Raw genomic sequence first — 22,771 nt, 5'->3', positions numbered from 1 at the left:
AGCACTTTAAATTCTTCTTGCTCCTCGACTTCGATCTACCATGTTTGTGGCTGCTGATTTGGCCACATTCTGTTGATCTCCCTCTCATCATTGTCAACGCTTCTGCTTGTTGCAGATTTACTTGTCTGTCTTCCTTATTCTTGCGCCGATTTTCTTCTTGGAGAACAGCAACTAAAACGTCATCGAAGACTAGACTGGTGACATTACTATTTGTCAAGTTGATGATGAGTTCATCATATGAATCACGTAGACTTTGAAGTAGAAGTTCAGCACATTCTTGTTCTCTTATTGTACATCTTAAGGATGTAAGCTGAGAAAATAACGCGTTCAGTGTGTTTAAGTGCTCCATCACTAAAGTAGATTCTGACATACTGAGAGTGTACAATTTCCTCTTAAGGAAATTTTTTATTGTGCAACGATGTGGCCTCATATAATTTGGTGAGATGATCTCATATCTCCTTAGTTGTCTTCTTCTCCTCGATGCTTGACAATACTTCATCTGCTAATGCTAGATGAAAGTTTGTCATAGCATTCCCGTCCATTTCGATCCATTTGTTGTCATCTGTGAAATCCACCAGCCTTTCACTGATAGCTGCCAGACAACCGTTTTTCCTCAGGATGGCCTTCATCTTCAATTTTCACAATGAGAAATTTCTCCAATTGAATTTTTCAATATCAAATTTCGTTGTCATAGCTTCTTTAACGGATAGCTCCCACTATTTCACTATCATGAATAGTTCTTTGGAACCTTCAAAGAATGGGTAATAACTTCTTACTTTCTTATGTTGGAGGATCCACCTTTTGGTGGCAATCATAAAGACAATAAACATATATTACACACTCTAATCTAGCTATGATACCAATTGTTGCGGAAGACAGCTATCGGATAAAGCAAAATAGTAACTGATAATTTGAAAAAATAAAAAAATGAAGATAAAAGAGATACAAAATTTACGTGAAAAACCCCTAAATATTATAGGGTAAAAACCACGGGCAACAGTAGAAGAATTTCACTATGAGAAAACATGAATTACAACTTCTCTCGATCTACTAAGGAGAAAATAATGATAATTCTCTCTTGATAAATAGGAGAAAACAACTCTCAAGAAACTCTCTAAATTCTTTCTAGTATTGGAAGAAAGCTAGAATGCTTTGAGATGGTTTTGAAGCTAAATGAGCTAGGGTATTTATAGTTAAAGCTTAAGGACTAATCTTATAAATACCCTAAAATTTAGTGACTAAAGTTTGTAATTTTTCCATTTAATTTTCAACCATTTTAGCTACCTAATTTTGAACCAAATTTGCCGCCAACATGGACCAAATTCAGCCACCCCATGCCACCCCATTTGCTTGCTTTGACATTTCAACAGGGTTGTCTCATTCTTTCCGAATTGAGGATATTGGCTTTACTGGTGGCATTTGGCTCTGCTGGTACGATGATATTCACATTGATATTCTTTTTTGCCACTTTCAATTCATCCATTATCATATTACAGATAAATGACAACAAGCTATGGTACCTTTCTTGGCTGCTTTTATCTATTTTAGCCCCAGGGCCTCTTCTAGGAAGCTCTGTTGGAATTATCTTCGCTCTACTACAGCTGCTATCACTGATCATTGGATATTGATTAGGGACTTTAACGCTATCTTATATTCTGATGATCTAAATTGTTGTGCTCCATCCTCCGCTCCTGAAATTACTTTTCAAGATATGGTATTTGATTGTAGCTTGAAAGATTTAGGTTTTCATGCTCCGAGATACACCTGGTTCCGTGGATATTGTTCAGTCTGTCTTGACCGTGGCCTGGGTAACTTTGCTTGGTTCGAAACCTTCCCTCTATCTTCAGTCGAGAACCTCATACGCATGAAGAGTAATCACCGCCCACTTTTGCTTTCTCTTAATGCTACTCCTAAATCGAACTATTGTGCTCCCTTCCGATATTTATCTGTATGGCCTATGCATCCGGATTTCGAGCGCCTCGTCAAGAATAGTTGGGACCATAGCTTCCTATAGTAGAAGCCATTACTGATTTCTCCCATGATGTCATTGAACCACAATGTCTTTGGATATATAGGTACAAATAATAAAAAAAATCCTCATGGCTTGCTTAAGTGGTATTCAAAGATGCCTTAGCCTCTAGACGATCTCACCATCTTATTAAGCTCGAGTCAAAACAGCTTTTGGAATTAGAAACTGTGCTTGATCGGAAGAGCAACTCTGGATTCAAAAATCAAGTACTCCGTATGACTCCACTTAAGGCCCCTGGTATTGATAGGATGCATGCATAAATTTTTCAAAATATTTGGGCAATTATTTTTTTTTGATAGGAAATATTTGGGCAATTATCAAGTACTCCATTTGTACGATGGTTGAATTGGCTTTCCCTCATCGATAAATTGATCCTCTCATTGTGAGCATAGTTCTTGTACTTATCCTTAAAATCAACAATCTGGATACTTTTGCAAGCTTTTTCCCCATTAGTCTTTGTACAGTTCTTTACAAACTCATAACAAAAATCATTGTTCGAAGGCTCCGTGATATCCTTCCTAAGCTTATTGGTCCACAACATTCTAGTTTTTTTAAAAACGAATAAGCATTGTCAAAAATGTGATCATAAATCAAAAAGTGGTTCACTCGATACACATGAAGAGGGGGAAATCGGCTGGATGATTATTAAAGTTGATCTACAAAAAGCTTTCGAATGATTAAGATGATAATTTATTGAAGATACTCTCACTGATGCTGGGCTCCCCCACGATTTGATTCATCTTATAATGCTAGAAATTTCTTCTTCTGACATCCAAATTCAATAGAATGGATGCTTGAGTTGTTCTTTTAAACCAGGAAAGGAATCCTGTAAGGAGATCCATTATCCCCTTATCTGTTCAATCTTACCATGGAGCGTTTGAGTCATAGTATCACCAACTTGGTTTCTTCTAGAGCTTGGTCGACTTTTAGCCTCGCTAGAAACGACACTCATGTCTCTCATGTGTTCTTTGCCGATGACCTTATCCTTTATGCCAAAGCGGACATTGATCATACGACTCTTATAGAAGATACGCTTACAACTTTTGGCTTATTCTCTGGCCATACAGTAAGCAAGCATAAGACTACCATTTTTTTTTCTCTCTGAACACTGATGCCTTTCTTCGTGATGTCATTTGTGCTAAACTAAGTTACAACAAAATCTTTGATTTGGGAAAGTACCTTGGTGTTCCCGTTCGCCACTCTGAAGCAACTCAAGAATTATACAACTTCATCCTTGATAAAGTGCAACAAAAGCTCGATAGTTGGTCTGCAACGACTCTATCTTTCACTAGCCACCTCACTCTCTCTAAGTCGGTTTTATTGAGCATCCCCTCTTACATTATGAAAGCCTGTAAGCTTCCGGGTCTCTCTTTGTGATAAAATTGAACTAATGGTACGATGATTCATATAAGACACTAACGAAACTACGGACCGAATATCTCTAGTCAATTGGGTTACTTTGTGCAAACCAATCCCTCATGGAGCCTTGGGCATACAAAAATGCGCATTCAAAATTTTGAGTTTTTATTCAAAAATTTTAATTCCCTTCTGCAATCGCCTCAAGCTCTTTGGAGCAAGCTTCTTCGAGAAAAATACAAAATGGCCCTTCTCTGCCCATCTTCAATTGCTCGCCCAGGTTGTTCCCCCTCTGGAGGTCTCTTACTAACATTTTGCTCTTCTTCTATAGCTATCTGACATGGTCAGTCAGTAATGGCCAATCCATCAACCTACGGCATGACTTATGGATTCCTAAGGTTGGCACTTTTGTCAACCTCTCTCCCAATTTTGTGGACGATGCTAGAACAATGAGAGTCTGTGACATCGCTCATAGCAATAGTATATGGAACTGGCCTCTCATTCATGACATTCTCTCTATTTCGGTGATCTCTCATATTTATAATATCATGTCTCCTTCTCTTATTGTTGGACCAGATCATATTATATGGAAGAAAGATCCTAAAGGTCACTTCTCGGTTAAGAGTGCATATGCTTCTCCTGATAAAACCAATTGGGGTAACAAGGATCAACGATGGTTGGTGGTGTGGAAATAACCTATCCTTGAGCGCATTTGCGGATTCCTCTAGTTAGTGTTGAAAATTGATTGAGCAAGTGGCACCGAAAGTTGCCACTTATCTCCACCGAATTGTGGAGTCAAAGAAAAAAGCTGCAATTGTCAAAAGGGTTGCAGAAATTGTTGATTTTTCAACAATGGAAGAACCTCAATTTTAGCCATTGTAAGTTAGGGTATTTATAAATTAGTCATTAAGCTTCAACTATAAATACCCTAGCTCATTTAGCTTCAAAACCATCCCAAAGCATTCTAGCTTTCTTCCAATACTAGAGAGAATTTAGAGAGTTTCTTGAGAGTTGTTTTCTCCTTTTTTATCAAGAGAGAATTATCATTGTTTTTTCCTTAGTAGATCGAGAGAGGTTGTAATTCTTCTTTTCTCATAGTGAAATTCTTCTACAGTTGCCCGTGGTTTTTACCCTATTTTATTTAGGGGTTTTCCACGTAAATTTTGTGTCTCTTTTATCTTCATTTTTATTTTCTCAAATTATCAGTTGCGATTTTGCTCTATCCGATAGCCGTCTTCCGCAACAATTGGTATCCGAGCCAAATTTGAGTGTGTAATATCTGCTTATTGTCTTTGTGGTTGCCACCAAAAGGTGGATCCTCCAACATAAGAAAATAAGAAGGTATTACCCATTCTTTGAGGTTATAGAGAACTATTCACGATAGTGAAATAGTGGGAGCTATCAATAATAGAAACTATGGCAACAAAATTTGACATTGAAAAGTTTAATGGTAGAAATTTCTCATTGTGGAAATTGAAGATGAAGGCTATCCTGAGGAAAGACGGTTGTCTAGCAGCTATCAGCGAAAGGCCAGTAGATTTCACAGACGACAACAAATGGATCGAAATGGACGGAAATGCTATGTCAAACTTTCATCTAGCATTAGCAGATGAAGTATTGTCAAGTATCGAGGAGAAGAAGACAACTAAGGAGATATGGGATCATCTCACCAAACTGTACGAGGCCACATCGTTACACAATAAAATTTTCCTTAAGAGAAAATTGTACACTCTTCGTACGCCAGAATCTACTTCAGTGACGGAGCACTTAAATACACTGAACACTTTATTTTCTCAGCTTACATCCTTAAGCTGTAAAATAGGAGAACAAGAACGTGCTGAACTTCTACTTCAAAGTCTACCGGATTTATATGATCAACTCATCATCAACTTGACAAACAATAACGTCACCAGTCTAGTCTTCGATGACGTTGTAGCTGCTGTTCTACAAGAAGAAAATCGGCGCAAGAACAAGGAAGACAGACAAGTAAATCTGTAACAAGCAGAAGCGTTGACAACGATGACAATGATGAGAGGGAGATCAACAGAACGTGGCCAAAGCAGCAGTCACAAACATGGTAGATCGAAGTCGAGAAGTAAAAAGAATTTAAAGTGTTACAACTGTGGAAAGAATGGTCACTTGAAGAAGGATTGTTGGAGTCTAAATAAAAACTCCAATCCACAAGGCAATACCGCAAACACTTCAGATGATGGAGATGCTCTATGCTGTGAAGCGTCAACCACCGTGGAAGGCAGAAAAAGATTTGCAGATATATGGCTCATTGATTCGGGAGCGACATATCACATGACCTCAAGAAGAGAATGGTTCCATCATTATGAACCTGTCTCAGGAGGATCTGTGTATAGTTGCAATGATCATGCCTTAGAGATCGTTGGTGTGGGAACCATCAAATTGAAGATGTATGATGGAACAATTAAAGTTGTTCGAGATGTGCGGCATGTGAAAGGTCTGAAGAAAAATTTATTATCCTACGGATTGTTGGATAATAATGCTAGCAAAATTGAAACACGGAAAGGAATCATGAAGGTGTTCCGTGGAGCGCTTGTGGTGCTGAAAGGTGAAAAGATAGCTGCAAACTTGTACATGCTGAAGGGAGAGACATTGCTAGAAGCATAAGCCTCTGTTACCTCATGTAGTTCAGATTCTGCAATGCTATGGCATAAGAAACTTGGACACATGTCAGAACAAGGAATGAAAGTCCTTGTGGAGCAAAAGCTACTTCCAGGCTTAACAAAGGTATCACTTCCTTTGTGTGAGCATTGCATAAAAAGTAAGCAGCACCGGTTGAAATTCAACACATTAAATTCTAGAGGCAAAAGTGTTCTAGAATTGGTTCACTCTGACGTATGGCAAGCACCAGTAACGTCTCTAGGTGGAGCAAAATACTTTGTCTCATTTATTAATGACTACTCCAGGAGATGTTGGGTGCACCCTATTAAGAAGAAGTCAGACGTGTTTTCAACTTTCAAAAACTTCAAAGCGCGGGTGGAACTTGATTCTGGAAATAAGATCAAGTGTTTCAGAACAGATAATGGAGGAGAATACACAAGCGAAGAATTTGATGACTTTTGCAGGAAAGAAGGCATCAAAAGACAGTTCACAGTGACGAACACTCCTCAACAAAATGGAGTGGCAGAGCGGATGAACAGAACCTTGTTAGAAAGAACAAGAGCAATGTTGAGGGACGCAGGCCTAGAAAAATCATTCTGGGCAGAAGCAGTCAATACCGCCTGTTATTTGGTGAATCGAGCTCCATCAACTGAAATAGAGCTGAAGACACCAATGGAGATGTGGACTGGTAAACCAGTTGATTATTCAAACCTCCATGTATTTGGAAGTATTGTGTACGTGATGTACAACGCCCAAGAAATTTCAAAGCTGGATCCAAAATCCAGGAAATGCAAATTCTTGGGGTATGCTGATGGAGTAAAGGGGTATCGCTTGCGGGAACCCACTGCCCACAAAGTGATCATTAGCAGGGATGTAATCTTTTGTAGAAGATAAACTACAAAGAAAAGAAGACGATGATAGCGCTGAGAAGTCAGAGACTACTCAGATACATGTGGAAAAAGAGTTTGAAGAAGGAGATTCTTCTGAAGCAGAACCAGCACATGATGAACAAGAACCAGAGAGTTCTGAAGCTCCAACAACTCGTCAATCAGATCGTGTGAGAAGACGTCCCAATTGGCACTCAGATTATGTTATAGAAGGTAATATTGCATACTGCCTTTTAACAGAGGACGGTAAGCCATCAACATACCAGGAGGCAATAAACAACTCAGATGCTTCACTGTGGATGATGGCGATGCAAGAAGAAATCGAAGCCCTTCATAAAAATAATACATGGGACCTTGTGCCACTACCACAAGGAAGGAAGCCAATTGGTAACAAATGGGTTTTCAAAATCAAGCGAAATGGTGACGATCAAGTGGAGAGGTATCGTGCAAGACTGGTGGTCAAAGGATATGCTCAGAAAGAAGGTATTGATTTCAATGAAAGTTTTTCTCCTATGGTTCGACTAACAACAGTTCGAGTAGTCTTGGCAATGTGTGCTACATTGAATTTACATCTGGAACAGCTATATGTTAAAACAATTTTTCTTCATGGAAATCTTGAAGAAGAGATTTATATGCTCCAGCCTGAAGGTTTTGAAGAAGACGAAAAAAATAACTTGGTTTGCAGGTTGAACAAATCTCTGTACGGTCTAAAGCAGGCGCCGATGTGTTGGTATAAGAGATTTGATTCCTTCATTATGTGCCTTGGATACAACAGACTTAATGCAGACCCTTGTGCTTATTTCAAGAGGTCTGGTGATAATGATTTTGTTATATTGCTGTTGTATGTGGATGACATGTTGGTTGCAGGACCCAACAAAGATCATATTGAAGAATTGAAGGCACAACTGGCTAGGGAATTTGAAATGAAGGACTTGGGATCAACAAAAAAGATTCTAGGGATGCAAATTCACCGAGACAGAAGTAATAGGAAGATTTGGCTTTCACAAAAGAATTACTTGAAGAAGATCTTGTCACGATTCAACATGCAAGATTGTAAGCCAATTTCTACCCCTCTTCCTATAAACTTCAAATTATCCTCGAGTATGAGTCCTAGCAGTGAAGAAGAGAGGATGGAGATGTCTCGAGTACCGTATGCATCAGCAGTGAGAAGTTTAATGTTCGCTATGATATGCACAAGACCAGATATTGCACAAGCAGTGGGAGTGGTTAGTCGGTACATGGCGAATCCAGGCAAAGAGCATTGGAATACAGTAAAGAGGATCCTAAGATACATCAAAGGGACCTCAAATGTTGCATTATGTTACGGAGGATCAAACTTACTAATTAATGGGTATGTAGATTCTGACTATGCAGGGGATTTGGATAAAAGCAAATCTACTACAGGATATGTGTTCAAAGTTGTTGGTGGAGCTGTAAGCTGGGTTTCAAAATTGCAGTCAGTTGTGGCTACGTCCACAACAGAGGCAGAATATATAGCAGCTACACAAGCCAGTAAAGAAGCAATTTGGTTGAAGATGCTATTGGAGGAGCTTGGGCACAATCAAGAGTATGTCTCTCTGTTTTGTGACAGTCAAAGCGCCTTGCATCTAGCAAGGAATCCAACATTTCATTCAAGGACTAATCACATACGAGTTCAGTACCATTTCATTCGTGAAAAGGTGGAAGAAGGAATGGTAGATATACAGAAGATCCATACCAAAGACAACATAGCAGATTTCATGACGAAGGCGATCAACGCTGATAAATTTACCTGGTGTCGATCCTCTTGTGGCCTGTCAGAAACGTAAGCAACATGATGGTACAAGGTAGAAAGAATGGTGTGAAGATATGATTGTTCCAATCAAATCTTCAAGTGGGAGATTGTTGAAAATTGATTGAGCAAGTGGCACCAAAAGTTGCCACTTATCTCCACCGAATTGTGGAGTCAAAAGAAAAAAGCTGCAATTGTCAAAAGGGCTGCAGAAATTGTTGATTTTTCAACAATGGAAGAACCTCAAATTTAGCCATTGTAAGTTAGGATATTTATAAATTAGTCCTTAAGCTTCAACTATAAATACCCTAGTTCATTTAGCTTCAAAACCATCCCAAAGCATTCTAGCTTTCTTCCAATACTAGAGAGAATTTAGAGAGTTTCTTGAGAGTTGTTTTCTCCTTTTTTATCAAGAGAGAATTATCATTGTTTTCTCCTTGGTAGATCGAGAGAGGTTGTAATTTTTATTTTCTCATAGTGAAATTCTTATACCGTTGCCCGTGGTTTTTGCCCTATTTTATTTAGGGGTTTTCCACGTAAATTTTATGTCTCTTTTATCTTCATTTTTATTTTCTCAAATTATCAGTTGCGATTTTGCTCTATCCGATAGCCGTCTTCCGCAACAGTTAGCCCTTCAAGACAAGCTTCTCACTAATCAGGTTCGATGTGCTAGGAACATTGACCTTGACGCTTCCTGCCAGATATGTCACGACCCTTCTGAAACTCTCTTACATATTCTCTGCGATTGCCCCCTCGACAAAACAGCTTTGGTGCACATTGACAGCAAGGTATGGCTTTAATCCCTTCTCTGAGTTGTCGCTTGAATCTTGGATCCTCCAAAATCTTCAAGTGGGTTTTACATGCACTGAGATCAATGGCACTTGGAGTACCCTATTCACCTCTTTACTCTGGCATTTGTGGAAGAGACGAAACACATATTTTTCAAGGCATCACAACCGACGCTGCGACGTTGCTTCATCAAAGATTAACTTCGAACAGGTTCTATATTACCTTGCAAGACAAGATAACCTCTTACCTTTCCCCGACTCACATGCTCGTTCAAGTCTCCACCAGCTGATGGGTGGATCTATTAATTTAGTTAGTACAGTTTTTATTGTAATATTTAGGAATGTGTTTAAGTGTAATTAATTTTTTTCAATCATACTTTTATAATTTAAGCCCCAGATTTAATTATTTCCTATGATTTATTAATGTAATATTAAATTAATTATTCATAATAATAGAATATACTTTTATTTTATAAGGGTATTTTTTTTTAATTTTTGCTCATTACCCAAAATGTTCAAAATGTTCAAGACGGATCTGGTATTGATATTAGTTTCTTTAATTATAAAAAATGATTCCTATCCTGGAAAATGATTGATGTGGAAGTCAAAACCCTAGAGTGGTCTCAAAATATGAAACGTCCAACCTTTACGAGGAACGGAAAGCAAAGTGCCAGAGAGAGAAAGGCGGAGCGAAATTAGTACTCCGACTTACAACATATGAGTTCAGACCGGCGAGGCGACACGTTGTTAAAATGCAAGAAAACGATATTCATAAAACTACATGCTAAGAGGGTCCAAGGCGGAGAATCTGTCATCGTTAGTAGGGTCGAGAGGTCTGGTAATTTTTTATTCGATGAATAGGTGTAATGATGTCGACCCAGAATATAAGATTTTAAGTTCAAGAGGGTGAATTTATGAAAAAATAAATTATCAATAAAAATATATAAAAATAAATATTTAAAATATATAAGAATTTAAAATTTTTATGAAGTGATCCTTCCATTAGTCCTTCTCGATTCATTCCAGTGTCAATCATTAGGCCTGTAAATGAATCGAAAGAACACGAATGAGAATATGTTCATGTTCGTTCTTTTAACTTTAATCGAACAAACATTAACACCTAAACGAACTAATTTTTTATTCGTGTTCGTTCAATAAGAAATTTAGATTGTTCGTATTCGTTCTTTTAAAAGATAAACAGACACGAATGAACGAACATAAACTAATGAACTAATTTCATGTGGGGAATCATCAACAACAGCAGCAGAATCAGCAGCAGGGTCAGAGCTTCTCCGATTATGGTTTCGATGGGATTAACAGTTCAAGGAATGTGAATTCTTCTAATTTGCTAAAAACCAGGATCCCAGGATAAGCAAATCAGTGGAGATGCAGGATACAGAGGATAGAGCAGAGCTTGACCCAAATAAGCAATGGGGAATACAACTGCGGTACGATTGTTAAAACGGCCGCAGGGCTCCGGGACATTTTAAAGCTCCTCGTAGCACACAAGCTCTGTAAAAATATTATTGGATTTTGTTCTTAGTTGTGTTTAAGCATATTTAATAGTTTGATAGGTTATTAAGCTGTCAACTGACAATAGCCTTTTTGTGTTAAATCTTGTTATGTATGCATGCATGTATATATAGCTTGTTATATATTGGAACCAATATGAAGTTCTGGGTTTATTAATTTGTTCTCCAGGTTTATCACATGCTCTTTTATTTTACTCTTGCGGGGCAGTCGGGATTGTTTTCGACCATGTAATAATAACAACAACAATGATGATGTCTCCACGTGCTGAAAATGCTCGACCACATGATAATTCTTCACTTGCCAAAAATACAATCATGCTGAAAATATGAACGCCATTGTTGCGGGGTAGCCAAAATCCAGTGTGGATCATCAAAGCAATCTATTCAATTCAATAATTCACAACTCAATCCTGCTGTTGGCCGTACTGTCTTCTTCTTCCGTTTTGTCTTTTGTCCAAAAATATGAACGCCATTGTTGAAGTAAAACAGGGCTCGGGATGTTCAAAAACATGGTTGGATTCAAAGCAATTAACCAGGAAAGCATGTGAAAATGAGGAGGTTTTTCAACTCAAAATTTGAAACGCAATCGTGGAATGGCATATTCCTCGCAAAGAAACGAAGCCAGACAAAGTTTTCATTTTGAAAGAGATTCGTAAGGAGAGACTTACTTCCATTCAAGGCATGAATTGTTGTTCGCTGAATGTTGAACTAAAAGCTAGATACAATTATTCAAATAATTCTTTCTTTTTTTTGGAAGTGAATATAGGATATGATAATTTGTATATACATTCAATGTTTCTTGAACTAACAACTAGTTACAGTTGGTTTATGCTATCAAATATGCAAAAAGGTCCAAAGCATAATCATTGAATCCTTGAAAACATGCAAATTACAACAAATTTCCATATCCTTCCATAATTTAACAACAAATTCCATCAAATTATACCTTATAATAATAAATAAAGTTATGAAATTTAAAGGGATTCTAAAAAGAAAAAAAAAACAATTACTATACGAACAATCAAAGAAGTGACGAAATAAAAGCGTTCATTAGTTTGCCAGAGCCATGCATGCATGCGTGCATGTCCAATAATGTCAACGTACAATCATCATCTCTTTTCTCATCTTTGGATCATCCCTGCTCCTCTCAAATCCTCAAAGCTCCAATCCCTCCTCATCCCACTGCTCCTCACCAGCCTCGGCTCGGCCTGATCAGCGTCGAAACCCTTGGACTCATACGTCGTGTGAATGGTATTCCGGCGGCGATGACCCTTCTTCGCCTTCTTCGATATCCGCTGATCACTACTGATTTGCTCGTAATTCGCAGACCAAGTTGTACTTCCACGGCAAAATGTCAGACTAGGCTTTTGTTTATGGCCAAATTGATCCTTCTCATTGACCGAGTCGGTTCTTTTCAGGACCTGGCAAGTCAAGCAGTTGAAACTCATAGCTTTTATTTCTTTTTCCCCCCTTTTCTCTTTCTTTTGAAGTTCTTTGATGAATGAGAGAACAATGGAGGGTTTAATATAGCTCACAGTAGATGATCTGGAAGAAAGAGGAAGCAGGTTGGAATATATCAGATAAGTTTGTAATTTGGTTAACTGGACAGCTTTGGGTATTAAATTTGGAACTATAATTGTTTTTTCTTCTAAATATGGCCATGAACGATTTTGACTTTACAGCTATTGATCAATGAATAACAAGGGAAAAAAATCAGATTTTGCAATTATTGATTTTGCAAATGCACCCCCATTATCCATTTAACCTTTGTTCCTCCCCCCCCCCCACACCCTCTACTATATATTGGGCATTTGGCCTTCAATTATTGATTTTGCAAATGCACCGAATAAGAGTAAAACTAAATTTTGTGAAATAAATAATTTTTGTTAGTCATTTGCAACGGTTTAATTTTATTTTTATAAGCTTAACAATTAGATTTTTTTAATTCTAAATTGGGAAATGTAATGTCAACAAATAATAACATACTATGGCTTCGTGGACTAAGAATCAGACTATAATGATAGTTTTGACTTCTAGAGTTTCAAAAAAAAATATTCTAACCTTTAAATTTCTTCTTATCTCTTCTAATTTTTTTAATTTCAATTTTTTTTATTAAATTAAACCAGCTAACATTTTCTCTCTCTCTCATTTGTATTATACATGCAGAAAGAGTCTATAACACACGTCGCATACCACTAAATTAATGTACCGAAATGTACCACAAACAAATTTATCCTTAAATTAACCGTTAATTAAAATTTAATTTTAATTTTAATAGAACTATATTTAAATTATGATTTTTATTAAAAATAATCATTAATTTAAGTAATTTAAAATGTATAGCATTAGGATTTGTAAATTATTTAAGTTAAGAATGACCCTAAGAAACAGTCACCTCCAGAGACCTTAACTCACCGGATAATATTATAATTTCAATGCAATCGTTTTCCGTCGCCCGGTTCACCATCGCCTAATAATCACCCATCAATTACCCAACAGTCAAACGCCCAGTAAAACCCCACAGAAAAGTTATCGGCTCCCCTCCTTGGTTCATGGAGGATTCTTGCTGACTTTCCAGCGCATTCTTCGATCCCCCGTCTTCATTAGAACTCTTCATCTAGTTTTCCTGTGAGTTTCGATTTTGCCCTCCATCAGGTTGTTTAAGAGCCTGTTGAACATTAACAACTTCATCCTAGGTGTTCTACTGCTGGGCGATTGTTGAGTGTGTTCGGTTGGGTTCGAAATTGAGCTTCGACGTGAATGAATAGGTTAGAGTTATCACTGATCATTTTAAAAACATTCAGGTGGATCGGACACCATCTTACATGATTTGCGTTTTATCATAAATGTGTCGGGTTCGGGAGTAGGTTAAAGTCAATGAAGGATTAATACCATTGTATTACCCTTTCGGTACCAATTAATTTTTCAGTTGTCTTAATCGCAAAAATTGAAATTTAAAACGTTCGATTCAAATTATTTATTTTTAATTGGTTGAAAAATATCCCTAAAGTCAAAAATATTATTAGATTATAAAAAAAAATAAAATAAACATGAAAAAAGAAAAATATTAATATAATAATAATAAAATAAATAAATTAGATAACAAATATAAATAAAAGTTAGTAAAAAAGAAAAATAAAAAAAAAATAAAAAAAAGGACCAAAATAAATGATGTTCAAAGATGGAAGGATTGTACCAAGGTTTAGCACTTTATAACCCCAAGTACACGTGAGTTACATGAAGCAAATGGGTCTGGCTATTAAAACATGGGTTCCATTTATAATATATTTAAAGGGTATTTTTTTTATCAATAATCCATCTTGATAACAATTAATACCATATTTTCAACAATATACGAAATCAATTTGCTGCAACTAAAAGCATCAATCGAGACTTCGGAGGGGAAACAGAAGTAAAACTCACCAAATAACTATCTGCCAAATCTTCAGTGTTCCCGATTCCAGGTGATGTTCCGAATCGATTACAACCGAGATCAATTTTCTGCACATCACGATGCAGCACCAGCTCTTTGGGAACTTCTCCTTTCATACTCGACATCGTCGGTGGGCAACTCGTGACTGCAAACCGGGCAGGTATTCCTTACCCCGAGCCAGGGTTACAATCTCCATAGTAGCGATGCGCACATGGCAGCTGCTTCAATGCTTCACCTAGGTTAATCTCATCCTTGCAAACTGCACATTGTGCATTATTGTTCGCCAAATCCTCTTGAGTTACAACCACAGAAGGAAGATTCTCAACCACGGATTTTAAAGCCGGAGGCCTCTCGGTAAATGCATTCTCATTCTCAGCAAACTGTCCAAACAACATTTCGTATTCTCCACTATAGATATAATCCTCACGGTCAGCAAATATTTTCGCAGTAAGAGCTTCCATGACAGCCCTTCTTTGAAGCTCTTCATCATCTTGTGAGACGTCGTTCAATTCTTCGGTTTCTTTTGGCTTAACTTTCTGAACTCCATCATCAGGGACAATCCCGGTAGTAGCAGCATGAAGGTGTCGAACTGAACAACACCTTAAATGGACGGGTTCTTCTGTTTAATATTTTGTTGCTCTCTTTGCGCAACCGTGAGGACTGCTGTTCGCTGGGATGGATTGTTACCATGGTGTTGTTGCACCGTCGTCGGTAGTTGGGGGTTGTGATAGAATTGAAAACCGCATTTGTTCAAATCGACAGACTTGAATCGAGTCGCAACCCCGCTGCCCGATTTCTAATTCGAACCCAAAACCCCAACTACCGTAACTTCTCCAATGATAACTGTTCATAACAAACAAGATGCGAAGAATCTAAACGAGGAAGCTACCGGCTTTTGGCTTGGTTCTTTGGGGGTCGACGACCGGCGTTGGGGCTTGAAGTTTGGAGAGTGCGGCCGGCCGCATGGTTAGAGAAGGAGAGTATGAGAGAAGATCAATGTGGGTTTTGTTTGGAAATAGAAATAGAGAGATCCAGAGCCCCACCATACTCTTGAAATGGCAAGAATTGAGAGCAGGAGAGGAATTCCATCCCGCCATGTCTCCAGAAATCCATGACCCATTTAAATTAAAAAAATGCTAAAAGAGTGGATTTGAAAGAGAAAGGGGCGTGTGGAAAAAGTGGAGAGTAGTGGAATGAGTAGGTGGGGTAGTGGGTTGTTGTTTTCCACTACGTGGAGTGCAAAAATATTAATAAAAATATTAATAAAATAATAATTTATATAAATGTATATTTGTATGGTCAAAAAAAGTGTGTCTATAGTTGTCTCTCTTTGTCCGTAGTCGTGTAACGAGTGTAGGGCAAAGATTAGAGACACACTTTTCGTTTAACATTAATGTATCCAAATTTAACACCATCCATTATAGGGATGAATTCCCTCTTTATCGAATATCCTCTGTTGTAGAGTTGAAATCTGACTTCATAATTGGTCTGTTAATTTGGACTGAATAATAGATGACTCATTCGCTATGAGGTTGAGTTGCACTGAAAAATTCTGAGCACGATATCATTCATCGTGAAGTGAAAATCGAACTCAAAATTTGGCAAGTAGCCATTGAATCGTCTTCTAGGTCAAGATACTTCGTCGTTGTAATACCCCAAATTTTGGTTAATGACCAAAATGTAACTTTTGAAAGTTTAATGGTCAAAGTATAAACTTGGAAAAATTTAGGGAATTAAGTGATAAAGTTCCTAAAAAGAATTTTATTCCATAAATAGATAGTTTACTCTTGAGAGTGGGGTTTTATGAAATCATATTTTGGATTTGGAATTTTAGAAAAGAAAAATAAGAAAGGGTTAAAGTTTGGTAAGAAACCAGTAATTCAGATCGAATTGGAATTTTACGAAAATTTGAAGGATGTTATAAAATGGTTGGAAATATTATTTTAATATTTTAGATCAGAGAAATTTGGTTTGGAAATGTGCAATTTTTCAGATTTAACTGAAATAGTGGAATTTAGTGACTAAAACACAATTTTTGAAAATTCATGGGAATTTTAGTAAATCAAAGTCAAAATAATTCATCTTTGACTTTGGAAGATGATAAGGATGAGTTGTCATGGTTTTATGGTGAATAAAAAGATTCATTAAGGGTGATTTGGTCTTATCTCAATTAAATGAATATTATATTCATTTTTAATGGAATATATTGTAAACTAAGATGAAATGCACCCAATATTTCATCCAAATTGTTCATCTTCTTCTCCAAGTTGCGTGGATTTCTCCAAAGTTGAGAGAAAACTTCAATTCAATTTTTAAGCAAATTCCTTTGGATTTTGAGTATGCCGTAAATAGAAAATTGTTATACGCGAAAAACACTATCATTTGGTACCAATATTGCATGATAATCTTGTTGGTATTCAAAGATCCCAAATTCTACAATTTGTGTTCATATAAGGGGTCATGAAATTAATGATGAATCTTGATGTTTGTGATGTAGTAGATTCATATTCAAGCATGTATAATGATTATAACATGTTTAATCTTTCTAAAACTTGTTCTTTAAGTTTCGGCCATTGATTGTTTGAGTGAGAAAAATTATATAAAGGATGGAAATGATGAAGGAAGTATTCTACAAGCTTTAGAAAAATTTAAGGACCATTTTGTAATTTTTGCATAGTTAGGGATCAATTCATCATTTTGAAAAATTGATAGGTTGTTGTGTAAGTTATATAATTGATGTACTATGCTGGAAATTGTTGTTTGAGAATTTTTGTATTGAAATTTTAAGTGGTAAAATGGTGAAGGACCATTTTATATAAATTGGAAAAGTCGGTACCAAAATTAAAAAGAATTAATAAGGGTTAAAATATTTGGTGGAAAATGAGTTTCAAGTATATTATGGAGTTGTTATGGGACATATTTATGTTAGTACAATACTAACATTTATATCGTTATGAATTTGTGATTTCTACAGCTCGTGATTGATTTGTGATTGAAGCAAGTTAAATAGAAAGGGTTTATTGTGACAATAGTGAGGCACATATATTTTGAAAGATATAAAGTGTCAAGGTGAGTGCAATGCATGCATGACATTATACATGGATGTTGTATATATCATTAGGAAGACTTGCGATAAGTTGACATTGTTTATATCATCATGATATATTTCATTTTTATAAGTTTGACATGACAGTGAAATGTCATGGTATGAAATTAAAATGCATTGATCATGAAAAATGTGATATTTTACCATGAATGTTTTCGGGTATGAACTTCCCAATGTTAAATATTGATAATATACTTTGCCATGGATGGATGAATAAAATAGACTATATGCCCAAATAAGTCATCGAGGGACAGGGTATAATTGGCATGCCATAGAGTATAACAGCTGCAGGTTTATATTACACTGTAGTGTGTAAGGACACTAAGTGTACATGGTGGGCACGACCTTATGTGTAATACACTTCGTTGTATATGGTGGGAACAACCTTATGTGTAATACACTTCGGTGTATATGGTGGGCACAACCTTATGTGTAGCACTACAGTGCAAATATTACTCGAATACCCAGGGTCCTCAGGGTTGTATATTGGGCTATTGTCTATGGTTTTATAGATTATTGGTTAATAAATAGTAAGCAGAAATTAAGCTTACAATCTTATGGAATTAAATGGAAAGTATATCGGTAAGAAATTTTATACTTAGTTATATTATTTTGATCATGGTAAAATATTGAATATGTTGGTAACATGATTTTATGACATTTGATTTTGACATTGAAATTCATGCATGAATTGTATTGCACTGTCTATTGCTTTAATTGCCTCACTAAGTATATACTTAGCGTGTGATGATTTTCACACGTAGGTAAAAAGCCAGTAGTGGAATAAAGAGTTGAAAGAGACATTAAGCATCGAGGAGTATATTTCAATATCAGTAAGACATCCTAAGATGTAATGTTGACTTTATTAGTGGCATGTAATTATTAATGTTTTATTTGCTTTGTAGAACAAATTTGGAAACAAAATGGTAATTTTATGAGTTTTATATATTTTGCTGAAATTACTGTAGTAGTTATTGTAGTAGTGCATCGATGCACTGTAGCAGTGCATCGATACACATTTTTTATTCGAAATTTTTGTGCATCGGTACACTGTTCACGTTACTGTAACAGTGTATCGATACATTGTTCACTGTTCACAATACTGTTTATCACTATTCATAAAAAATCTTTTGTCTTAAATTTGTTATAACAAATCATAATTCATATGATATGATAATTTGATAATATCATTTATCATTTTAAGAAAATAAATTTTAAATAAATTTTGAATTGAAAATGGTTTTCAAAATTGGGTGATATCTATAATTTGTATAGGTATAATTATACGAGTTATGGATGTTACATTTATTGGCATCAGAGCTAGAGGTTTAGTCGATTCTAGGACTAAACCGAGTTTGTTTTGAGTTAAAAAGTGTATACATGCCACTAGGATGTCAAAAGTTACTGGTAGTTGTATATATATATTGTGATGATGAATAGTAGGAGTAAAGTTACTCTTTACTAATGGATGATGATTTTGACTGTGTTCAGATGTCAGATCATCAAGAATCGAGTAGGGCAGCGAGCATGTTACTCATGTACAAAGTGGGAGTAATGAGGTGAATCAGAATCCACCCAATGCTCAACCGAATGTAGAGCCATCTAATCTGAATCAACAAGATATGCCTGTTCAAGATCGGGGATTATTCTTACAAGCCTTAGACACCATTATTAACTGTCAACCCCAGTGTCAGTTCCGAAAGAACTGAGGAAGATGAGAGCACCTGAATTTCGAGGTGATTCGGATGCTAATCCGATGGCTACTGACTTCTGGTTGAATGATGTCAAGAATATACTCAACAGGATTCCTTGTGATGATCAAGGAAAGTTGGAAGGGGTCCTGTCTCTGCTGATGGAGCAAGCCAGTGTATGGTGGAATACAGTCGTCACACGAGTTTCCACTGAGAATATCACATGGGAATTCTTTCTGAGGGAATTCAAGGAAAAGTATATTGGGGACGTGTTTGTTAATGAGATGATGCAACAGTTCCTAAACTTAAAGCAATCTGGCAGAACAGTTTATGAGTACGAATGCGAGTTTCACAAGCAGAGTCAATTTGCTTCAGAGTTTATTTTGACTGAGAAATCTAGAATTGATAGATTTGTTTCTATATTGGATACTCAGTATAAGAGAATTCTGTTTTCTCATCATTTTATTGCTTTTCAAGAAGCAGTAAACAAGGTTAAAGCTATGGAAAAAGTTGATCTTGAAGATATAGAGGCGAAAAAGGCTCAGACAAACAAAAGGTTTGGAAGCTCTTACTCTGCACCCTTTTCCAAACGCAACAAGGGCCAGCAACAGAAAAGTTATGCTTCCTCAGTATCCATGGGAAGAAAAGGATTTTCTGGAGGAAAGTCCAAGCAGACACCGCCAACTTTGGTGGGTACTCAAAGTTCAGGGTTTTGTTTGGCTGCAGAGTGTAAGTTTTGTGGAATGAGACATTTTGGTCAATGTTGGTTTGCTGAAGGAAAATGTTATAACTGTGGGCAATTTGGTCATTATAAAAGGCATTATCCAGAGTTAAATCTAGATCAGACAGTATCGAGACCTCAGAAGGGTAGAGGTGGCAAAATGGGTAAACTTGGTACATCTGAGACTGCATCTAATCGTGAAGGCAGAACTACTGTAAGAGTTTATCACATCAAGACTGATAATGACAGAGATGCTCCTGAGATTATAGCAGGCACCTTTTATCTCCTTGATGAACCTGTATTTGTATTGATTGATCCCGGTTCTACTTACTCGTATATTAGTACAAAACTGGTAAGAGATAGAGGAATCTTTTTAGAATATATTTCTAGGAATATTGTGGCAATCAATCCATTGGGCCATAGTGCGAAAATTTGTCGGATTAGTAATAAATTTTTGATAAAGATACAAGGAGTGGAATTTCCTACAAACCTATTAGAATTGCCTTTGAGGAATTCGGATAATCTTAGGCATGGATTGGCTATCTTCCTAATATGGTTGGGTAGATTGTCGTTTGAAGAGATTGTTTTAAATAATACAATGGGTTCAGAGATAATATTTGTTGGAGAAAGGGTAAATCTCTTATCCAATGTGATTTCATCTTTTACTGCTAAAAAATTGTTGTCACGGGGATACCAAGCAATTTTAGCAAATGTATTGGATACGAGAACTGCTGAAGTTAAGTTGGAAGGCATTCCAACTATACAAGAGTATTCAGAGGTGTTTTTGGATGAGCTACCTGGATTACCTCTAGATAGAGAGGTAGAGTTTGGGATTGATGTATTCCCAGGTACAACGCCTATTTCGATGGCTCCTTATCGAATGGATCCAACAGAGTTAAGAGAATTAAAAGCTCAATTACAAGAGCTACTGGATCGAGGATTTATAAGACCAAGTATTTCACCTTGGGGTGCACGGTGTTGTTCATGAAAAAGAAAGATGGATCAATGCGTTTGTGCATAGATTATCGACAGTTGAACAATGTCACTATAAAGAACAAGTATCCTCTTCCGAGGATTGATGACTTGTTTGATCAGCTTAAGGGAGCATCAATTTTCTCTAAGATTGATCTTCGGTCGGGATATCATCAATTAAAGATTAAAGAGGAAGATATTCCAAAGACAACTTTTAGAACACGGTATGAACAATACGAGTTCCTAGTAATGCCGTTTGGATTGAAAATGCTCCGGAAACATTCATGGATTTGATAATCAAGTATTTCAACCTTATTTAGATCAATTTGTGGTGGTCTTTATTGATGATATTCTGGTATACTCGAAGACAAAGATAGAACATGATGTTTATCTTCGTATTGTGCTCTAAATACTTAAGGATAAAAAGTTATTTGCCAACTGTCAAAGTGTGAGTTTTGGCTATCAAAAGTTGCTTTTCTTGGCCATGTTGTCTCGTTAGAAGGAATAAGACTTGATCCTAAGAAAGTTCAAGCAATATTGGAGTGGAATATCTAAAGAATGTTACAGAGATCCGAAGTTTTTTAGACTTGTTGGTTATTATCGAAGGTTTGTGAAAAACTTTTCGATGATTGCTTTCCTTTAACCAAGCTTTTGTGAAAGGATGTTTCATTTACTTGGACTGAGAAATGTCAAGAGAGTTTTGAAGCTCTAAGGATGATTTTAACAGAAGCACCAGTGTTGGTACAACCAGAATCGGGCAAAGAGTATGTAGTGTATAGTGATGCATCTCATAATGGTTTGGGCTGTATACTTATGCAAGAAGGTAAGGTGGTAGCCTATGCTTCTCGACAATTAAAGACGCACGAGAGGAATTATCTTACTCATGATCTTGAGTTAGCAGTGGTAGTTTTTGCTCTAAAGATTTGGCATCATTATTTGTATGGTGAGAGATGCCACATCTATACGGATCGTAAGACTAAAACAACACCTTCAGCCCCAGCACTGGCAACAAATTATTGGCTAACAGTGAGTGAGGCGCCAGGCTCTGATCTCAATAGATCCTCTAGTTTTCTCTTACTATAAACAGGGCAGCGTTAATGGTTGCAACAGTCACCAGTGGAGCACCCATGCCCTTATACAAACCCTTTGAACCTTCAGCAACTAAAGTCTCATTGACAGCATCCGTATGACCAGCATATTGGGGTGGTTGCCTAAGGAATGGGATAGACTGGCTTTGAAGCTTAACCTTGATGGTATCTAAAGGATGCCCAACCATCAACTTTGCTACTCCTCCAACAGTTCCAGATAATAGGTCCTTAGCCACATCTCCCATCTGTTGTAAATTAATCATGCAGTAAAATAATGGATTTATTGAAGCAGCATTGGACACTTTAAATGGAAAGCCAACAACATGTCTGATATCACATCTAATGTCGATATAGGTGCGAATGCATTCATACATACTCTTATGTTTCAGTTATGAATGACAGAGGCATAAAGCAAAAACATAAACCAATACTACGTGTCTCTGGGAATAAAATCAGCTTACTCTACTGCAAGGATCCACGGGAGGAAGATCAAAACATTAGTAGTAGTACATGACTTTTTAAGTGAAATTATGATAAAGGGAAAATGAATGTTTAACAGATATTGAACAGCTTAAGGTATCAAATTATCCAATAATCAAAATTCAAGGATGATTATCCATCTCAAAAGTGATTATGGCCTTGAAACTCGACTCATAAATATCTTTGGCCTCCGAAAGAGAACAACTAAAGATTCGACAACAATAGATAGTATATCAAACATGAAACATAACTTCTACTTGAAAAAAGAGGCAGTGAGATTAAATAA

The 22,771-nt window shown here is 36.7% G+C and overlaps 1 protein-coding gene across 1 annotated transcript; it reads left to right on the top strand.

Annotated features, from left to right (window-relative positions):
* The first annotated feature begins 1,312 nt into the window (after positions 1-1,312).
* LOC120114508 lies at positions 1,313-2,014 on the top strand. The gene is made up of 2 exons (XM_039135394.1): positions 1,313-1,431; positions 1,549-2,014. Exons 1-2 carry the CDS (start codon positions 1,313-1,315, stop codon positions 2,012-2,014), a joined length of 585 nt encoding a protein of 194 aa, XP_038991325.1.
* The last annotated feature ends 20,757 nt before the right edge of the window (positions 2,015-22,771 follow it).

The sequence above is a fragment of the Hibiscus syriacus genome, unplaced genomic scaffold (assembly GCF_006381635.1).
Source record: "Hibiscus syriacus cultivar Baekdansim isolate YM2019G1 unplaced genomic scaffold, ASM638163v2 tig00110229_pilon, whole genome shotgun sequence".
Classification (NCBI taxonomy): Eukaryota; Viridiplantae; Streptophyta; class Magnoliopsida; order Malvales; family Malvaceae; genus Hibiscus; species Hibiscus syriacus.
Note: the sequence above shows the minus strand (reverse complement) of the source record. Positions and strands in the feature narration are given on the sequence as shown.

Bases quoted from the DNA above. Each gene is read 5' to 3' on its own strand.
- LOC120114508 (XM_039135394.1), top strand. From the start codon at position 1,313: ATGGACCAAATTCAGCCACCCCATGCCACCCCATTTGCTTGCTTTGAC. The intron at 1,432-1,548 runs GTACGATGATAT...TATCTATTTTAG, and splicing joins GGTGGCATTTGGCTCTGCTG to CCCCAGGGCCTCTTCTAGGA.